The sequence below is a fragment of the Oncorhynchus gorbuscha genome, unplaced genomic scaffold, assembly GCF_021184085.1.
Source record: "Oncorhynchus gorbuscha isolate QuinsamMale2020 ecotype Even-year unplaced genomic scaffold, OgorEven_v1.0 Un_scaffold_2103, whole genome shotgun sequence".
Classification (NCBI taxonomy): Eukaryota; Metazoa; Chordata; class Actinopteri; order Salmoniformes; family Salmonidae; genus Oncorhynchus; species Oncorhynchus gorbuscha.
The window spans coordinates 29,870-50,000 of NW_025746695.1; the positions used below are offsets into that span (position 1 = coordinate 29,870).

At 47.8% G+C, this 20,131-nt stretch overlaps 1 protein-coding gene across 1 annotated transcript in view; it reads left to right on the forward strand.

Annotated features, from left to right (window-relative positions):
- Nucleotides 1–20,131, forward strand: part of LOC124024980 (structural maintenance of chromosomes protein 2-like) — a 73,326-nt gene that overhangs the window by 15,285 nt on the left and 37,910 nt on the right. The window contains exons 11-12 of the mRNA XM_046338691.1: nt 733–892; nt 7,879–7,996. Coding sequence (XP_046194647.1) covers nt 733–892; nt 7,879–7,996 — 278 coding nt within the window. The remainder of the gene's footprint in view (nt 1–732; nt 893–7,878; nt 7,997–20,131) is intronic.

Consider the following 20,131-nt stretch of genomic DNA (forward strand, 5'->3'; position numbering starts at 1 on the left):
GTGGCCTAGTGGTTAGAGTGTAGAGGAGGCAGGGTGGCCTAGTGGTTAGAGTGTAGAGGAGGCAGGGTGGCCTAGTGGTTAGAGTGTAGAGGCGGCAGGGCGGCCTAGTGGTTAGAGTGTAGAGGCGGCCTGGTGGTTAGAGTGTAGAGGCGGCCTGGTGGTTAGAGTGTAGAGGCGGCCTGGTGGTTAGAGTGTAGAGGCGGCCTGGTGGTTAGCGTGTAGAGGCGGCCTGGTGGTTAGCGTGTAGAGGCGGCCTGGTGGTTAGCGTGTAGAGGCGGCCTGGTGGTTAGCGTGTAGAGGCGGCCTGGTGGTTAGCGTGTAGAGGCGGCCTGGTGGTTAGCGTGTAGAGGCGGCCTGGTGGTTAGCGTGTAGAGGCGGCCTGGTGGTTAGCGTGTAGAGGCGGCCTGGTGGTTAGCGTGTAGAGGCGGCCTGGTGGTTAGCGTGTAGAGGCGGCCTGGTGGTTAGCGTGTAGAGGCGGCCTGGTGGTTAGCGTGTAGAGGCGGCAGGGTGGCCTAGTGGTTAGAGCGTTAGACTAGTAACTGGAAGGTTGCAAGTTCAAACCCCCAAGCTGACAAGGTACAAATCTGTCGTTCTGCCCCTGAACAGGCAGTTAACCCCCTGTTCCTAGGCTGTCATTGTAAATAAGAATTTTCCCCCAGGCCCAGATGAAGTTGAAAGTGTGTTGGATGAGTGTCTCTACAAGTGTTCCTTCTCTCCCTGTCGGTTCTTCAGGCCCAGATGAAGCTGAAACATGCTCAGCAGGAGTTGAAGGCCAAGCAGACGGAGGTGAAGAAGATGGACTCTGGTTACCAGAAAGACCAGGAGGCCTTCAACACTGTCAAGAAGAACAAGGAGAAACTAGAGGCTGATATGGAGAAACTACAGTACCAAGGTAGAGGAGGAGGAGGAGGGACTAGAGGCTGATATGGGGAAACTACAGTACCAAGGTAGAGGAGGAGGAGGAGGACTAGAGGCTGATATGGGGAACTACAGTACCAAGGTAGAGGAGGAGGAGGAGGAGGAACTAGAGGCTGATATGGGGAAACTACAGTACCAAGGTAGAGGAGGAGGAGGAACTAGAGGCTGATATGGGGAAACTACAGTACCAAGGTAGAGGAGGAGGAGGAGGAACTAGAGGCTGATATGGGGAAACTACAGTACCAAGGTAGAGGAGGAGGAGGAACTAGAGGCTGATATGGGGAAACTACAGTACCAAGGTAGAGGAGGAGGAGGAGGAACTAGAGGCTGATATGGGGAAACTACAGTACCAAGGTAGAGGAGGAGGAGGAACTAGAGGCTGATATGGGGAGACTACAGTACCAAGCTAGAGGAGGAGGAGGAACTAGAGGCTCTGATATGGGGAGGCTACAGTACCAAGGTAGAGGAGGAGGAGGAGGAACTAGAGGCTGATATGGGGAGACTACAGTACCAAGGTAGAGGAGGAGGAGGAGGAACTAGAGGCTGATATGGGGAAACTACAGTACCGAGGAGGAGGAGGAGGAACTAGAGGCTCTGATATGGGGAAACTACAGTACCAAGGTAGAAGAGGAGGAGGAGGAGGAACTAGAGGCTGATATGGGGAGACTACAGTACCAAGGTAGAGGAGGAACTAGAGGCTGATATGGGGAGACTACAGTACCAAGGTAGAGGAACTAGAGGCTGATATGGGGAGGCTACAGTACCAAGGTAGAGGAACTAGAGGCTGATATGGGGAGGCTACAGTACCAAGGTAGAGGAACTAGAGGCTGATATGGGGAGGCTACAGTACCAAGGTAGAAGAAGAGGAGGAGGAGGAGGAGGAACTAGAGGCTGATATGGGGAAACTACAGTACCAAGGTAGAGGAGGAGGAGGAGGAACTAGAGGCTGATATGGGGAAACTACAGTACCAAGGTAGAGGAGGAGGAGGAGGAGGAGGAACTAGAGGCTGATATGGGGAAACTACAGTACCAAGGTAGAGGAGGAGGAGGAGGAGGAGGAACTAGAGGCTGATATGGGGAAACTACAGTACCAAGGTAGAGGAGGAGGAGGAGGAGGAACTAGAGGCTGATATGGGGAAACTACAGTACCAAGGTAGAGGAGGAGGAGGAACTAGAGGCTGATATGGGGAAACTACAGTACCAAGGTAGAAGAGGAGGAGGAGGAGGAACTAGAGGCTGATATGGGGAAACTACAGTACCAAGGTAGAGGAGGAGGAGGAGGAACTAGAGGCTGATATGGGGAAACTACAGTACCAAGGTAGAGGAGGAGGAGGAACTAGAGGCTGATATGGGGAGACTACAGTACCAAGGTAGAGGAACTAGAGGCTGATATGGGGAGGCTACAGTACCAAGGTAGAAGAAGAGGAGGAACTAGAGGCTGATATGGGGAGACTACAGTACCAAGGTAGAGGAGGAGGAGGAGGAGGAGGAGGAACTAGAGGCTGATATGGGGAGACTACAGTACCAAGGTAGAGGAGGAGGAGGAGGAACTAGAGGCTGATATGGGGAAACTACAGTACCAAGGTAGAGGAGGAGGAGGAGGAGGAACTAGAGGCTGATATGGGGAAACTACAGTACCAAGGTAGAGGAGGAGGAACTAGAGGCTGATATGGGGAGACTACAGTACCAAGGTAGAGGAGGAGGAACTAGAGGCTCTGATATGGGGAGGCTACAGTACCAAGGTAGAAGAAGAGGAGGAGGAGGAGGAACTAGAGGCTGATATGGGGAGACTACAGTACCAAGGTAGAGGAACTAGAGGCTGATATGGGGAGGCTACAGTACCAAGGTAGAGGAACTAGAGGCTGATATGGGGAGGCTACAGTACCAAGGTAGAGGAGAACTAGAGGCTGATATGGGGAGGCTACAGTACCAAGGTAGAAGAAGAGGAGGAGGAGGAACTAGAGGCTGATATGGGGAAACTACAGTACCAAGGTGGAGGAGGAGGAGGAGGAGGAGGAGGAACTAGAGGCTGATATGGGGAAACTACAGTACCAAGGTAGAGGAGGAGGAGGAGGAGGAACTAGAGGCTGATATGGGGAAACTACAGTACCAAGGTAGAGGAGGAGGAGGAGGAACTAGAGGCTGATATGGGGAAACTACAGTACCAAGGTAGAGGAACTAGAGGCTGATATGGGGAGGCTACAGTACCAAGGTAGAAGAAGAGGAGGAACTAGAGGCTGATATGGGGAGACTACAGTACCAAGGTAGAGGAGGAGGAGGAGGAGGAACTAGAGGCTCTGATATGGGGAAACTACAGTACCAAGGTAGAAGAGGAGGAGGAGGAACTAGAGGCTGATATGGGGAAACTACAGTACCAAGGTAGAGAGGAGGAGGAGGAGGAGGAGGAACTAGAGGCTGATATGGGGAAACTACAGTACCAAGGGTAGGAGGAACTAGAGGCTGATATGGGGAAACTACAGTACCAAGGTAGAGGAGGAGGAGGAGGAACTAGAGGCTGATATGGGGAAACTACAGTACCAAGGTAGAGGAGGAGGAGGAGGAACTAGAGGCTGATATGGGGAAACTACAGTACCAAGGTAGAGGAGGAGGAGGAGGAACTAGAGGCTGATATGGGGAAGACTACAGTACCAAGGTAGAGGAGGAGGAGGAGGAGGAACTAGAGGCTGATATGGGGAAACTACAGTACCAAGGGGGAGGAACTAGAGGCTGATATGGGGAGGCTACAGTACCAAGGTAGAGGAGGAGGAGGAGGAGGAACTAGAGGCTGATATGGGGAAACTACAGTACCAAGGTAGAGGAGGAGGAGGAGGAGGAACTAGAGGCTGATATGGGGAAACTACAGTACCAAGGTAGAGGAGGAGGAGGAACTAGAGGCTGATATGGGGAACTACAGTACCAAGGTAGAGGAGGAGGAACTAGAGGCTGATATGGGGAGACTACAGTACCAAGGTAGAGGAGGAGGAACTAGAGGCTCTGATATGGGGAGGCTACAGTACCAAGGTAGAAGAAGAGGAGGAGGAGGAGGAACTAGAGGCTGATATGGGGAGACTACAGTACCAAGGTAGAGGAGGAGGAGGAACTAGAGGCTGATATGGGGAGACTACAGTACCAAGGTAGAGGAACTAGAGGCTGATATGGGGAGGCTACAGTACCAAGGTAGAAGAAGAGGAGGAACTAGAGGCTGATATGGGGAGACTACAGTACCAAGGTAGAGGAGGAGGAGGAGGAGGAGGAACTAGAGGCTGATATGGGGAGACTACAGTACCAAGGTAGAGGAGGAGGAGGAGGAACTAGAGGCTGATATGGGGAAACTACAGTACCAAGGTAGAGGAGGAGGAGGAGGAGGAACTAGAGGCTGATATGGGGAAACTACAGTACCAAGGTAGAGGAGGAGGAACTAGAGGCTGATATGGGGAAACTACAGTACCAAGGTAGAGAGGAGAGGAGGAGGAACTAGAGGCTGATATGGGGAACTACAGTACCAAGGTAGAAGAAGAGGAGGAGGAGGAACTAGAGGCTGATATGGGGAGACTACAGTACCAAGGTAGAGGAGGAGGAGGAGGAACTAGAGGCTGATATGGGGAAACTACAGTACCAAGGTAGGTAGGAGGAGGAGGAGGAACTAGAGGCTGATATGGGGAAACTACAGTACCAAGGTAGAGGAGGAGGAGGAGGAGGAACTAGAGGCTGATATGGGGAGACTACAGTACCAAGGTAGAGGAACTAGAGGCTGATATGGGGAGGCTACAGTACCAAGGTAGAGGAACTAGAGGCTGATATGGGGAGGCTACAGTACCAAGGTAGAGGAACTAGAGGCTGATATGGGGAGGCTACAGTACCATGGTAGAAGAAGAGGAGGAGGAGGAACTAGAGGCTGATATGGGGAAACTACAGTACCAAGGTGGAGGAGGAGGAGGAGGAGGAGGAACTAGAGGCTGATATGGGGAAACTACAGTACCAAGGTAGAGGAGGAGGAGGAGGAGGAACTAGAGGCTGATATGGGGAAACTACAGTACCAAGGTAGAGGAGGAGGAGGAACTAGAGGCTGATATGGGGAGACTACAGTACCAAGGTAGAGGAACTAGAGGCTGATATGGGGAGGCTACAGTACCAAGGTAGAAGAAGAGGAGGAACTAGAGGCTGATATGGGGAGACTACAGTACCAAGGTAGAGGAGGAGGAGGAGGAGGAACTAGAGGATCTGATATGGGGAAACTACAGTACCAAGGTAGAAGAGGAGGAGGAGGAGGAGGAACTAGAGGCTGATATGGGGAAACTACAGTACCAAGGTAGAGGAGGAGGAGGAGGAGGAGGAACCAGAGGCTGATATGGGGAAACTACAGAACCAAGGTAGAGGAGGAGGAGGAGGAACTAGAGGCTGATATGGGGAAACTACAGTACCAAGGTAGAGGAGGAGGAGGAGGAACTAGAGGCTCATATGGGGAAACTACAGTACCAAGGTAGAGGAGGAGGAGGAGGAACTAGAGGCTGATATGGGGAGACTACAGTACCAAGGTAGAGGAGGAGGAGGAGGAACTAGAGGCTGATATGGGGAGACTACAGTACCAAGGTAGAGGAACTAGAGGCTGATATGGGGAGGCTACAGTACCAAGGTAGAGGAACTAGAGGCTGATATGGGGAGGCTACAGTACCAAGGTAGAGGAACTAGAGGCTGATATGGGGAGGCTACAGTACCAAGGTAGAAGAAGAGGAGGAGGAGGAGGAGGAACTAGAGGCTGATATGGGGAGACTACAGTACCAAGGTAGAGGAACTAGAGGCTGATATGGGGAGGCTACAGTACCAAGGTAGAGGAGGAGGAGGAGGAGGAACTAGAGGCTGATATGGGGAGACTACAGTACCAAGGTAGAGGAGGAGGAGGAGGAACTAGAGGCTCTGATATGGGGAAACTACAGTACCAAGGTAGAAGAGGAGGAGGAGGAGGAGGAACTAGAGGCTGATATGGGGAAACTACAGTACCAAGGTAGAGGAGGAGGAGGAGGAGGAGGAGGAACTAGAGGCTGATATGGGGAAACTACAGTACCAAGGTAGAGGAGGAGGAGGAACTAGAGGCTGATATGGGGAAACTACAGTACCAAGGTAGAAGAGGAGGAGGAGGAGGAACTAGAGGCTGATATGGGGAGACTACAGTACCAAGGTAGAGGAGGAGGAGGAGGAGGAGGAACTAGAGGCTGATATGGGGAAACTACAGTACCGAGGAGGAGGAGGAGGAACTAGAGGCTGATATGGGGAGACTACAGTACCAAGGTAGAGGAACTAGAGGCTGATATGGGGAGGCTACAGTACCAAGGTAGAAGAAGAGGAGGAACTAGAGGCTGATATGGGGAGACTACAGTACCAAGGTAGAGGAGGAGGAGGAGGAGGAGGAGGAACTAGAGGCTGATATGGGGAGACTACAGTACCAAGGTAGAGGAGGAGGAGGAGGAACTAGAGGCTGATATGAGGAAACTACAGTACCAAGGTAGAGGAGGAGGAGGAGGAACTAGAGGCTGATATGGGGAGACTACAGTACCAAGGTAGAGGAGGAGGAACTAGAGGCTCTGATATGGGGAGGCTACAGTACCAAGGTAGAAGAAGAGGAGGAGGAGGAGGAACTAGAGGCTGATATGGGGAGACTACAGTACCAAGGTAGAGGAGGAGGAACTAGAGGCTGATATGGGGAAACTACAGTACTAAGGTAGAGGAGGAACTAGAGGCTGATATGGGGAAACTACAGTACCAAGGTAGAGGAGGAGGAGGAGGAACTAGAGGCTCTGATATGGGGAAACTACAGTACCAAGGTAGAAGAAGAGGAGGAGGAGGAGGAACTAGAGGCTGATATGGGGAGACTACAGTACCAAGGTAGAGGAGGAGGAGGAACTAGAGGCTGATATGGGGAAACTACAGTACCAAGGTAGAGGAGGAGGAGGAACTAGAGGCTCTGATATGGGGAAACTACAGTACCAAGGTAGAAGAAGAGGAGGAGGAGGAGGAACTAGAGGCTGATATGGGGAAACTACAGTACCAAGGTAGAGGAGGAGGAGGAGGAACTAGAGGCTGATATGGGGAGACTACAGTACCAAGGTAGAGGAACTAGAGGCTGATATGGGGAGGCTACAGTACCAAGGTAGAGGAACTAGAGGCTGATATGGGGAGGCTACAGTACCAAGGTAGAGGAACTAGAGGCTGATATGGGGAGGCTACAGTACCAAGGTAGAGGAACTAGAGGCTGATATGGGGAGGCTACAGTACCAAGGTAGAAGAAGAGGAGGAGGAGGAGGAGGAACTAGAGGCTGATATGGGGAAACTACAGTACCAAGGTAGAGGAGGAGGAGGAGGAGGAACTAGAGGCTGATATGGGGAAACTACAGTACCAAGGTAGAGGAGGAGGAGGAACTAGAGGCTGATATGGGGAGACTACAGTACCAAGGTAGAGGAACTAGAGGCTGATATGGGGAGGCTACAGTACCAAGGTAGAAGAAGAGGAGGAGGAGAAACTAGAGGCTCTGATATGGGGAAACTACAGTACCAAGGTAGAAGAAGAGGAGGAGGAGGAGGAGGAACTAGAGGCTGATATGGGGAAACTACAGTACCAAGGTAGAGGAGGAGGAGGAGGAGGAGGAACCAGAGGCTGATATGGGGAAACTACAGTACCAAGGTAGAGGAGGAGGAGGAGGAACTAGAGGCTGATATGGGGAAACTACAGTACCAAGGTAGAGGAGGAGGAGGAGGAACTAGAGGCTGATATGGGGAAACTACAGTACCAAGGTAGAGGAGGAGGAGGAGGAACTAGAGGCTGATATGGGGAGGCTACAGTACCAAGGTAGAAGAAGAGGAGGAGGAGGAGGAGGAACTAGAGGCTGATATGGGGAAACTACAGTACCAAGGTAGAGGAGGAGGAGGAGGGAGGCTGGTGTTGACATCTGATGTGTTGTTTATCAGATGGGAAGGAGGAGGTTCTTCTGGACAGGAAGAGACAGCTGAACCGTGAGGTCACCACCCTCAGAAATACCCACGAGAGTCTGATGTCCCGCTTCCCGAACCTACGCTTCGACTACAGGTACGCCGTGTGTGGGGTCACCCAGTTCAGAGAGACGACACCTCCGCATGCTCCTCTCCTCTCCTGTGGCGTTCAACCTCAGCAAAGAAAAATCTTCCCCTTGCTAACTTGATTATTGATGTCATATTTACATGCGAGTCATTTAGCAGACTCTCTTATCCAGAGAGACTGACAGTAAGGAGTCATTTAGCAGACTCTCTTATCCAGAGAGACTGACAGTAGGGAGTCATTTAGCAGACTCTGTTATCCAGAGAGACTGACAGTAGGGAGTCATTTAGCAGACTCTCTTATCCAGAGAGACTGACAGTAGGGAGTCATTTAGCAGACTCTCTTATCCAGAGAGACTGACAGTAGGGAGTCATTTAGCAGACTCTTTTATCCAGAGAGACTGACAGTAGGGAGTCATTTAACAGACTCTCTTATCCAGACTGACAGTAGGGAGTCATTTAGCAGACTCTCTTATCCAGAGAGACTGACAGTAGGGAGTCATTTAGCAGACTCTCTTATCCAGAGAGACTGACAGTAGGGAGTCATTTAGCAGACTCTCTTATCCAGAGAGACTGACAGTAGGGAGTCATTTAGCAGACTCTTATCCAGAGAGACTGACAGTAGGGAGTCATTTAGCAGACTCTCTTATCCAGAGAGACTGACAGTAGGGAGTCATTTAGCAGACTCTCTTATCCAGAGAGACTGACAGTAGGGAGTCATTTAGCAGACTCTCTTATCCAGAGAGACTGACAGTAGGGAGTCATTTAACAGACTCTCTTATCCAGAGAGACTGACAGTAGGGAGTCATTTAGCAGACTCTCTTATCCAGAGAGACTGACAGTAGGGAGTCATTTAGCAGACTCTCTTATCCAGAGAGACTGACAGTAGGGAGTCATTTAGCAGACTCTTATCCAGAGAGACTGACAGTAGGGAGTCATTTAGCAGACTCTCTTATCCAGAGAGACTGACAGTAGGGAGTCATTTAGCAGTCTCTCTTATCCAGAGAGACTGACAGTAGGGAGTCATTTAGCAGTCTCTCTTATCCAGAGAGACTGACAGTAAGGAGTCATTTAACAGACTCTCTTATCCAGAGAGACTGACAGTAGGGAGTCATTTAACAGACTCTCTTATCCAGAGAGACTGACAGTAGGGAGTCATTTAGCAGACTCTCTTATCCAGAGAGACTGACAGTAGGGAGTCATTTAGCAGACTCTTATCCAGAGAGACTGACAGTAGGGAGTCATTTAGCAGACTCTTATCCAGAGAGACTGACAGTAGGGAGTCATTTAGCAGACTCTTATCCAGAGAGACTGACAGTAGGGAGTCATTTAGCAGACTCTCTTATCCAGAGAGACTGACAGTAGGGAGTCATTTAGCAGACTCTCTTATCCAGAGAGACTGACAGTAGGGAGTCATTTAGCAGACTCTCTTATCCAGAGACTGACAGTAGGGAGTCATTTAGCAGACTCTCTTATCCAGAGAGACTGACAGTAGGAGTCATTTAGCAGACTCTCTTATCCAGAGACTGACAGTAGGGAGTCATTTAGCAGACTCTCTTATCCAGAGAGACTGACAGTAGGGAGTCATTTAGCAGACTCTCTTATCCAGAGAGACTGACAGTAGGGAGTCATTTAGCAGACTCTCTTATCCAGAGAGACTGACAGTAGGGAGTCATTTAGCAGACTCTCTTATCCAGAGAGACTGACAGTAGGGAGTCATTTAGCAGACTCTCTTATCCAGAGAGACTGACAGTAGGAGTCATTTAGCAGACTCTCTTATCCAGAGAGACTGACAGTAGGGAGTCATTTAGCAGACTCTCTTATCCAGAGAGACTGACAGTAGGGAGTCATTTAGCAGACTCTTTTATCCAGAGAGACTGACAGTAGGGAGTCATTTAGCAGACTCTTTTATCCAGAGAGACTGACAGTAGGGAGTCATTTAGCAGACTCTTTTATCCAGAGAGACTGACAGTAGGGAGTCATTTAGCAGACTCTCTTATCCAGAGAGACTGACAGTAGGGAGTCATTTAGCAGACTCTCTTATCCAGAGAGACTGACAGTAGGGAGTCATTTAGCAGACTCTCTTATCCAGAGAGACTGACAGTAGGGAGTCATTTAGCAGACTCTCTTATCCAGAGAGACTGACAGTAGGGAGTCATTTAGCAGACTCTCTTATCCAGAGAGACTGACAGTAGGGAGTCATTTAGCAGACTCTCTTATCCAGAGAGACTGACAGTAGGGAGTCATTTAGCAGACTCTCTTATCCAGAGAGACTGACAGTAGGGAGTCATTTAGCAGACTCTCTTATCCAGAGAGACTGACAGTAGGGAGTCATTTAGCAGACTCTCTTATCCAGAGAGACTGACAGTAGGGAGTCATTTAGCAGACTCTCTTATCCAGAGAGACTGACAGTAGGGAGTCATTTAGCAGACTCTCTTATCCAGAGAGACTGACAGTAGGGAGTCATTTAACAGACTCTCTTATCCAGAGAGACTGACAGTAGGGAGTCATTTAACAGACTCTCTTATCCAGAGAGACTGACAGTAGGGAGTCATTTAGCAGACTCTCTTATCCAGAGAGACTGACAGTAGGGAGTCATTTAACAGACTCTCTTATCCAGAGAGACTGACAGTAGGGAGTCATTTAACAGACTCTCTTATCCAGAGAGACTGACAGTAGGGAGTCATTTAACAGACTCTCTTATCCAGAGAGACTGACAGTAGGGAGTCATTTAACAGACTCTCTTATCCAGAGAGACTGACAGTAGGGAGTCATTTAGCAGACTCTCTTATCCAGAGACTGACAGTAGGGAGTCATTTAACAGACTGACAGTAGACTGACAGAGTCATTTAACAGACTCTCTTATCCAGAGAGACTGACAGTAGGGAGTCATTTAACAGACTCTCTTATCCAGAGAGACTGACAGTAGGGAGTCATTTAGCAGACTCTCTTATCCAGAGAGACTGACAGTAGGGAGTCATTTAGCAGACTCTCTTATCCAGAGAGACTGACAGTAGGGAGTCATTTAGCAGACTCTCTTATCCAGAGAGACTGACAGTAGGGAGTCATTTAGCAGACTCTCTTATCCAGAGAGACTGACAGTAGGGAGTCATTTAGCAGACTCTCTTATCCAGAGAGACTGACAGTAGGGAGTCATTTAGCAGACTCTCTTATCCAGAGAGACTGACAGTAGGGAGTCATTTAGCAGACTCTCTTATCCAGAGAGACTGACAGTAGGGAGTCATTTAGCAGACTCTCTTATCCAGAGAGACTGACAGTAGGGAGTCATTTAGCAGACTCTCTTATCCAGAGAGACTGACAGTAGGGAGTCATTTAGCAGACTCTCTTATCCAGAGAGACTGACAGTAGGGAGTCATTTAGCAGACTCTCTTATCCAGAGAGACTGACAGTAGGGAGTCATTTAGCAGACTCTCTTATCCAGAGAGACTGACAGTAGGGAGTCATTTAGCAGACTCTCTTATCCAGAGAGACTGACAGTAGGGAGTCATTTAGCAGACTCTCTTATCCAGAGAGACTGACAGTAGGGAGTCATTTAGCAGACTCTCTTATCCAGAGAGACTGACAGTAGGGAGTCATTTAGCAGACTCTCTTATCCAGAGAGACTGACAGTAGGGAGTCATTTAGCAGACTCTCTTATCCAGAGAGACTGACAGTAGGGAGTCATTTATCCAGACTGACAGTAGGAGTCATTTAACAGACTCTCTTATCCAGAGAGACTGACAGTAGGAGTCATTTAACAGACTCTCTTATCCAGAGAGACTGACAGTAGGAGTCATTTAGCAGACTCTCTTATCCAGAGAGACTGACAGTAGGGAGTCATTTAGCAGACTCTCTTATCCAGAGAGACTGACAGTAGGGAGTCATTTAGCAGACTCTCTTATCCAGAGAGACTGACAGTAGGGAGTCATTTAGCAGACTCTCTTATCCAGAGAGACTGACAGTAGGGAGTCATTTAGCAGACTCTCTTATCCAGAGAGACTGACAGTAGGGAGTCATTTAGCAGACTCTCTTATCCAGAGAGACTGACAGTAGGGAGTCATTTAGCAGACTCTCTTATCCAGAGAGACTGACAGTAGGAGAGTCATTTAGGGAGTCAGACTCTCTTATCCAGAGAGACTGACAGTAGGGAGTCATTTAGCAGACTCTCTTATCCAGAGAGACTGACAGTAGGGAGTCATTTAGCAGACTCTCTTATCCAGAGAGACTGACAGTAGGGAGTCATTTAGCAGACTCTCTTATCCAGAGAGACTGACAGTAGGGAGTCATTTAGCAGACTCTCTTATCCAGAGAGACTGACAGTAGGGAGTCATTTAGCAGACTCTCTTATCCAGAGAGACTGACAGTAGGGAGTCATTTAGCAGACTCTCTTATCCAGAGAGACTGACAGTAGGGAGTCATTTAGCAGACTCTCTTATCCAGAGAGACTGACAGTAGGGAGTCATTTAGCAGACTCTCTTATCCAGAGAGACTGACAGTAGGGAGTCATTTAGCAGACTCTCTTATCCAGAGAGACTGACAGTAGGGAGTCATTTAGCAGACTCTCTTATCCAGAGAGACTGACAGTAGGGAGTCATTTAGCAGACTCTCTTATCCAGAGAGACTGACAGTAGGAGTCAGTCATCCAGAGAGACTTAGGGAGTCATTTAGACTCTCTTATCCAGAGAGACTGACAGTAGGGAGTCATTTAGCAGACTCTCTTATCCAGAGAGACTGACAGTAGGGAGTCATTTAGCAGACTCTCTTATCCAGAGAGACTGACAGTAGGGAGTCATTTAGCAGACTCTCTTATCCAGAGAGACTGACAGTAGGGAGTCATTTAGCAGACTCTCTTATCCAGAGAGACTGACAGTAGGGAGTCATTTAGCAGACTCTCTTATCCAGAGAGACTGACAGTAGGGAGTCATTTAGCAGACTCTCTTATCCAGAGAGACTGACAGTAGGGAGTCATTTAGCAGACTCTCTTATCCACTGACAGTAGGGAGTCATTTAGCAGACTCTTATCCAGAGAGACTGACAGTAGGGAGTCATTTAGCAGACTCTCTTATCCAGAGAGACTGACAGTAGGGAGTCATTTAGACTCTTAGCAGACTCTCTTATCCAGAGAGACTGACAGTAGGGAGTCATTTAGCAGACTCTCTTATCCAGAGAGACTGACAGTAGGGAGTCATTTAGCAGACTCTCTTATCCAGACTGACAGTAGGGAGTCATTTAGCAGACTCTCTTATCCAGAGAGACTGACAGTAGGGAGTCATTTAGCAGACTCTCTTATCCAGAGAGACTGACAGTAGGGAGTCATTTAGCAGACTCTCTTATCCAGAGAGACTGACAGTAGGGAGTCATTTAGCAGACTCTCTTATCCAGAGAGACTGACAGTAGGGAGTCATTTAGCAGACTCTCTTATCCAGAGAGACTGACAGTAGGGAGTCATTTAGCAGACTCTCTTATCCAGAGAGACTGACAGTAGGGAGTCATTTAGCAGACTCTCTTATCCAGAGAGACTGACAGTAGGGAGTCATTTAGCAGACTCTCTTATCCAGAGAGACTGACAGTAGGGAGTCATTTGCAGACTCTCTTATCCAGAGAGACTGACAGTAGGGAGTCATTTAGCAGACTCTCTTATCCAGAGAGACTGACAGTAGGGAGTCATTTAGCAGACTCTCTTATCCAGAGAGACTGACAGTAGGAGTCATTTAGCAGACTCTCTTATCCAGAGAGACTGACAGTAGGGAGTCATTTAGCAGACTCTCTTATCCAGAGAGACTGACAGTAGGGAGTCATTTAGCAGACTCTCTTATCCAGAGAGACTGACAGTAGGGAGTCATTTAGCAGACTCTCTTATCCAGAGAGACTGACAGTAGGGAGTCATTTAGCAGACTCTCTTATCCAGAGAGACTGACAGTAGGGAGTCATTTAGCAGACTCTCTTATCCAGAGAGACTGACAGTAGGGAGTCATTTAGCAGACTCTCTTATCCAGAGAGACTGACAGTAGGAGTCATTTAGACAGACTCTCTTATCCAGAGAGACTGACAGTAGGGAGTCATTTAGCAGACTCTCTTATCCAGAGAGACTGACAGTAGGGAGTCATTTAGCAGACTCTCTTATCCAGAGAGACTGACAGTAGGGAGTCATTTAGCAGACTCTCTTATCCAGAGAGACTGACAGTAGGGAGTCAGACTCTCTTATCCAGAGAGACTGACAGACATTTAACAGACTCTCTTATCCAGAGAGACTGACAGTAGGGAGTCATTTAACAGACTCTCTTATCCAGAGAGACTGACAGTAGGGAGTCATTTAACAGACTCTCTTATCCAGAGAGACTGACAGTAGGGAGTCATTTAACAGACTCTCTTATCCAGAGAGACTGACAGTAGGGAGTCATTTAACAGACTCTCTTATCCAGAGAGACTGACAGTAGGGAGTCATTTAACAGACTCTCTTATCCAGAGAGACTGACAGTAGGGAGTCATTTAGCAGACTCTCTTATCCAGAGAGACTGACAGTAGGGAGTCATTTAGCAGACTCTCTTATCCAGAGAGACTGACAGTAGGGAGTCATTTAACAGACTCTCTTATCCAGAGAGACTGACAGTAGGGAGTCATTTAGCAGACTCTCTTATCCAGAGAGACTGACAGTAGGAGTCATTTAGCAGACTCTCTTATCCAGAGAGACTGACAGTAGGGAGTCATTTAGCAGACTCTCTTATCCAGAGAGACTGACAGTAGGGAGTCATTTAGCAGACTCTCTTATCCAGAGAGACTGACAGTAGGGAGTCATTTAGCAGACTCTCTTATCCAGAGTCATTTAGACTGACAGTAGGGAGTCATTTAGCAGACTCTCTTATCCAGAGAGACTGACAGTAGGGAGTCATTTAGCAGACTCTCTTATCCAGAGAGACTGACAGTAGGGAGTCATTTAGCAGACTCTCTTATCCAGAGAGACTGACAGTAGGGAGTCATTTAGCAGACTCTCTTATCCAGAGAGACTGACAGTAGGGAGTCATTTAGCAGACTCTCTTATCCAGAGAGACTGACAGTAGGGAGTCATTTAGCAGACTCTCTTATCCAGAGAGACTGACAGTAGGGAGTCATTTAGCAGACTCTCTTATCCAGAGAGACTGACAGTAGGGAGTCATTTAGCAGACTCTCTTATCCAGAGAGACTGACAGTAGGGAGTCATTTACAGTAGACTGGAGTCATTTAGCAGACTCTCTTATCCAGAGAGACTGACAGTAGGGAGTCATTTAGCAGACTCTCTTATCCAGAGAGACTGACAGTAGGGAGTCATTTAACAGACTCTCTTATCCAGAGAGACTGACAGTAGGGAGTCATTTAGCAGACTCTCTTATCCAGAGAGACTGACAGTAGGGAGTCATTTAGCAGACTCTCTTATCCAGAGAGACTGACAGTAGGGAGTCATTTAGCAGACTCTCTTATCCAGACTGACAGTAGGGAGTCATTTAGCAGACTCTCTTATCCAGAGAGACTGACAGTAGGGAGTCATTTAGCAGACTCTCTTATCCAGAGAGACTGACAGTAGGGAGTCATTTAGCAGACTCTCTTATCCAGAGAGACTGACAGTAGGGAGTCATTTAGCAGACTCTCTTATCCAGAGAGACTGACAGTAGGGAGTCATTTAGCAGACTCTCTTATCCAGAGAGACTGACAGTAGGGAGTCATTTAGCAGACTCTCTTATCCAGAGAGACTGACAGTAGGGAGTCATTTAGCAGACTCTCTTATCCAGAGAGACTGACAGTAGGGAGTCATTTAGCAGACTCTCTTATCCAGAGAGACTGACAGTAGGGAGTCATTTAGCAGACTCTCTTATCCAGAGAGACTGACAGTAGGGAGTCATTTAGCAGACTCTCTTATCCAGAGAGACTGACAGTAGGGAGTCATTTAGCAGACTCTCTTATCCAGAGAGACTGACAGTAGGGAGTCATTTAGCAGACTCTCTTATCCAGAGAGACTGACAGTAGGGAGTCATTTAGCAGACTCTCTTATCCAGAGAGACTGACAGTAGGGAGTCATTTAGCAGACTCTCTTATCCAGAGAGACTGACAGTACAGGAGTCATTTAGCAGACTCTCTTATCCAGAGAGACTGACAGTAGGGAGTCATTTAGCAGACTCTCTTATCCAGAGAGACTGACAGTAGGGAGTCATTTAGCAGACTCTCTTATCCAGAGAGACTGACAGTAGGGAGTCATTTAGCAGACTCTCTTATCCAGAGAGACTGACAGTAGGGAGTCATTTAGCAGACTCTCTTATCCAGAGAGACTGACAGTAGGGAGTCATTTAACAGACTCTCTTATCCAGAGAGACTGACAGTAGGGAGTCATTTAACAGACTCTCTTATCCAGAGAGACTGACAGTAGGGAGTCATTTAACAGACTCTCTTATCCAGAGAGACTGACAGTAGGGAGTCATTTAACAGACTCTCTTATCCAGAGAGACTGACAGTAGGGAGTCATTTAATCCAGACTCTCTTATCCAGAGAGACTGACAGTAGGAGTCATTTAGCAGACTCTCTTATCCAGAGAGACTGACAGTAGGGAGTCATTTAACAGACTCTCTTATCCAGAGAGACTGACAGTAGGGAGTCATTTAACAGACTCTCTTATCCAGAGAGACTGACAGTAGGGAGTCATTTAACAGACTCTCTTATCCAGAGAGACTGACAGTAGGGAGTCATTTAGCAGACTCTCTTATCCAGAGAGACTGACAGTAGGGAGTCATTTAGCAGACTCTCTTATCCAGAGAGACTGACAGTAGGGAGTCATTTAGCAGACTCTCTTATCCAGAGAGACTGACAGTAGGGAGTCATTTAGACTCTCTTATCCAGAGAGACTGACAGTAGGGAGTCATTTAGCAGACTCTCTTATCCAGAGACTGACAGTAGGGAGTCATTTAGCAGACTCTCTTATCCAGAGAGACTGACAGTAGGGAGTCATTTAGCAGACTCTCTTATCCAGAGAGACTGACAGTAGGGAGTCATTTAGCAGACTCTCTTATCCAGAGAGACTGACAGTAGGGAGTCATTTAGCAGACTCTCTTATCCAGAGAGACTGACAGTAGGGAGTCATTTAGCAGACTCTCTTATCCAGAGAGACTGACAGTAGGGAGTCATTTAGCAGACTCTCTTATCCAGAGAGACTGACAGTAGGGAGTCATTTAGCAGACTCTCTTATCCAGAGAGACTGACAGTAGGGAGTCATTTAGCAGACTCTCTTATCCAGAGAGACTGACAGTAGGGAGTCATTTAGCAGACTCTCTTATCCAGAGAGACTGACAGTAGGGAGTCATTTAGCAGACTCTCTTATCCAGAGAGACTGACAGTAGGGAGTCATTTAGCAGACTCTCTTATCCAGAGAGACTGACAGTAGGGAGTCATTTAGCAGACTCTCTTATCCAGAGAGACTGACAGTAGGGAGTCATTTAGCAGACTCTCTTATCCAGAGAGACTGACAGTAGGGAGTCATTTAGCAGACTCTCTTATCCAGAGAGACTGACAGTAGGGAGTCATTTAACAGACTCTCTTATCCAGAGAGACTGACAGTAGGGAGTCATTTAACAGACTCTCTTATCCAGAGAGACTGACAGTAGGGAGTCATTTAGCAGACTCTCTTATCCAGAGAGACTGACAGTAGGGAGTCATTTAGCAGACTCTCTTATCCAGAGAGACTGACAGTAGGGAGTCATTTAGCAGACTCTCTTATCCAGAGAGACTGACAGTAGGGAGTCATTTAACAGACTCTCTTATCCAGAGAGACTGACAGTAGGGAGTCATTTAACAGACTCTCTTATCCAGAGAGACTGACAGTAGGGAGTCATTTAACAGACTCTCTTATCCAGAGAGACTGACAGTAGGGAGTCATTTAGCAGACTCTCTTATCCAGAGAGACTGACAGTAGGGAGTCATTTAGCAGACTCTCTTATCCAGAGAGACTGACAGTAGGGAGTCATTTAGCAGACTCTCTTATCCAGAGAGACTGACAGTAGGGAGTCATTTAGCAGACTCTCTTATCCAGAGAGACTGACAGTAGGGAGTCATTTAGCAGACTCTCTTATCCAGAGAGACTGACAGTAGGAGTCATTTAGCAGACTCTTATTTGACAGTAGGAGTCATTTAGCAGACTCTCTTATCCAGAGAGACTGACAGTAGGGAGTCATTTAGCAGACTCTCTTATCCAGAGAGACTGACAGAGACTGGGAGTCATTTAGCAGACTCTCTTATCCAGAGAGACTGACAGTAGGGAGTCATTTAGCAGACTCTCTTATCCAGAGAGACTGACAGTAGGGAGTCATTTAGCAGACTCTCTTATCCAGAGAGACTGACAGTAGGGAGTCATTTAGCAGACTCTCTTATCCAGAGAGACTGACAGTAGGGAGTCATTTAGCAGACTCTCTTATCCAGAGAGACTGACAGTAGGGAGTCATTTAGCAGACTCTCTTATCCAGAGAGACTGACAGTAGGGAGTCATTTAGCAGACTCTCTTATCCAGAGAGACTGACAGTAGGGAGTCATTTAGCAGACTCTCTTATCCAGAGAGACTGACAGTAGGGAGTCATTTAGCAGACTCTCTTATCCAGACTGACAGTAGGGAGTCATTTAGCAGACTCTCTTATCCAGAGAGACTGACAGTAGGGAGTCATTTAGCAGACTCTCTTATCCAGAGAGACTGACAGTAGGGAGTCATTTAGCAGACTCTCTTATCCAGAGAGACTGACAGTAGGGAGTCATTTAGCAGACTCTCTTATCCAGAGACTATCTTCAGATCGCTAGGTGGGACAACCACATCTTAGTCATCGCTACTTTATTGAAGACAAAATAAACCGACTATCAGCAACATCAGTGCTAGTAGGGAAAGAAGATTTGATTTGTTTGTCTCTGTCTCTCTGTTGGTCTCGGTCTCTCTGTCTCCCTCAGTGTCTCCTAGTTAACCTGATAACAGTCAGTATCTCTGTCTCCCTCATAGTGTCTCCTAGCTAACCTGATAACAGTCAGTATCTCTGTCTCCCTCATAGTGTCTCCTAGCTAACCTGATTACAGTCAGTATCTCTGTCTCCCTCATAGTGTCTCCTAGCTAACCTGATAACAGTCAGTATCTCTGTCTCCCTCAGTGTCTCCTAGCTAACCTGATAACAGTCAGTATCTCTGTCTCCCTCAGTGTCTCCTAGCTAACCTGATAACAGTCAGTATCTCTGTCTCCCTCATAGTGTCTCCTAGCTAACCTGATGACAGTCAGTATCTCTGTCTCCTAGCTAACCTGATGACAGTCAGTATCTCTGTCTCCCTCATAGTGTCTCCTAGCTAACCTGATGACAGTCAGTATCTCTGTCTCCCTCATAGTGTCTCCTAGTTAACCTGATGACAGTCAGTATCTCTGTCTCCCTCATAGTGTCTCCTAGCTAACCTGATAACAGTCAGTATCTCTGTCTCCCTCATAGTGTCTCCTAGTTAACCTGATAACAGTCAGTATCTCTGTCTCCCTCATAGTGTCTCCTAGTTAACCTGATAACAGTCAGTATCTCTGTCTCCCTCATAGTGTCTCCTAGCTAACCTGATAACAGTCAGTATCTGTCTCCCTCATAGTGTCTCCTAGTTAACCTGATAACAGTCAGTATCTCTGTCTCCCTCATAGTGTCTCCTAGCTAACCTGATAACAGTCAGTATCTCTGTCTCCCTCAGTGTCTCCTAGCTAACCTGATAACAGTCAGTATCTCTGTCTCCCTCATAGTGTCTCCTAGTTAACCTGATAACAGTCAGTATCTCTCTCCCTCATAGTGTCTCCTAGTTAACCTGATAACAGTCAGTATCTCTGTCTCCCTCATAGTGTCTCCTAGTTAACCTGATAACAGTCAGTATCTCTGTCTCCCTCATAGTGACCCAGAACGGGACTGGGACCGTAGCAGAGTTAAGGGTCTCCTAGTTAACCCGATAACAGTCAGTATCGCTGTCTCCCTCATAGTGTCTCCTAGCTAACCCGATAACAGTCAGTATCGCTGTCTCCCTCATAGTGTCTCCTAGCTAACCTGATAACAGTCAGTATCTCTGTCTCCCTCATAGTGACCCAGAACGGGACTGGGACCGTAGCAGAGTTAAGGGTCTCCTAGTTAACCTGATAACA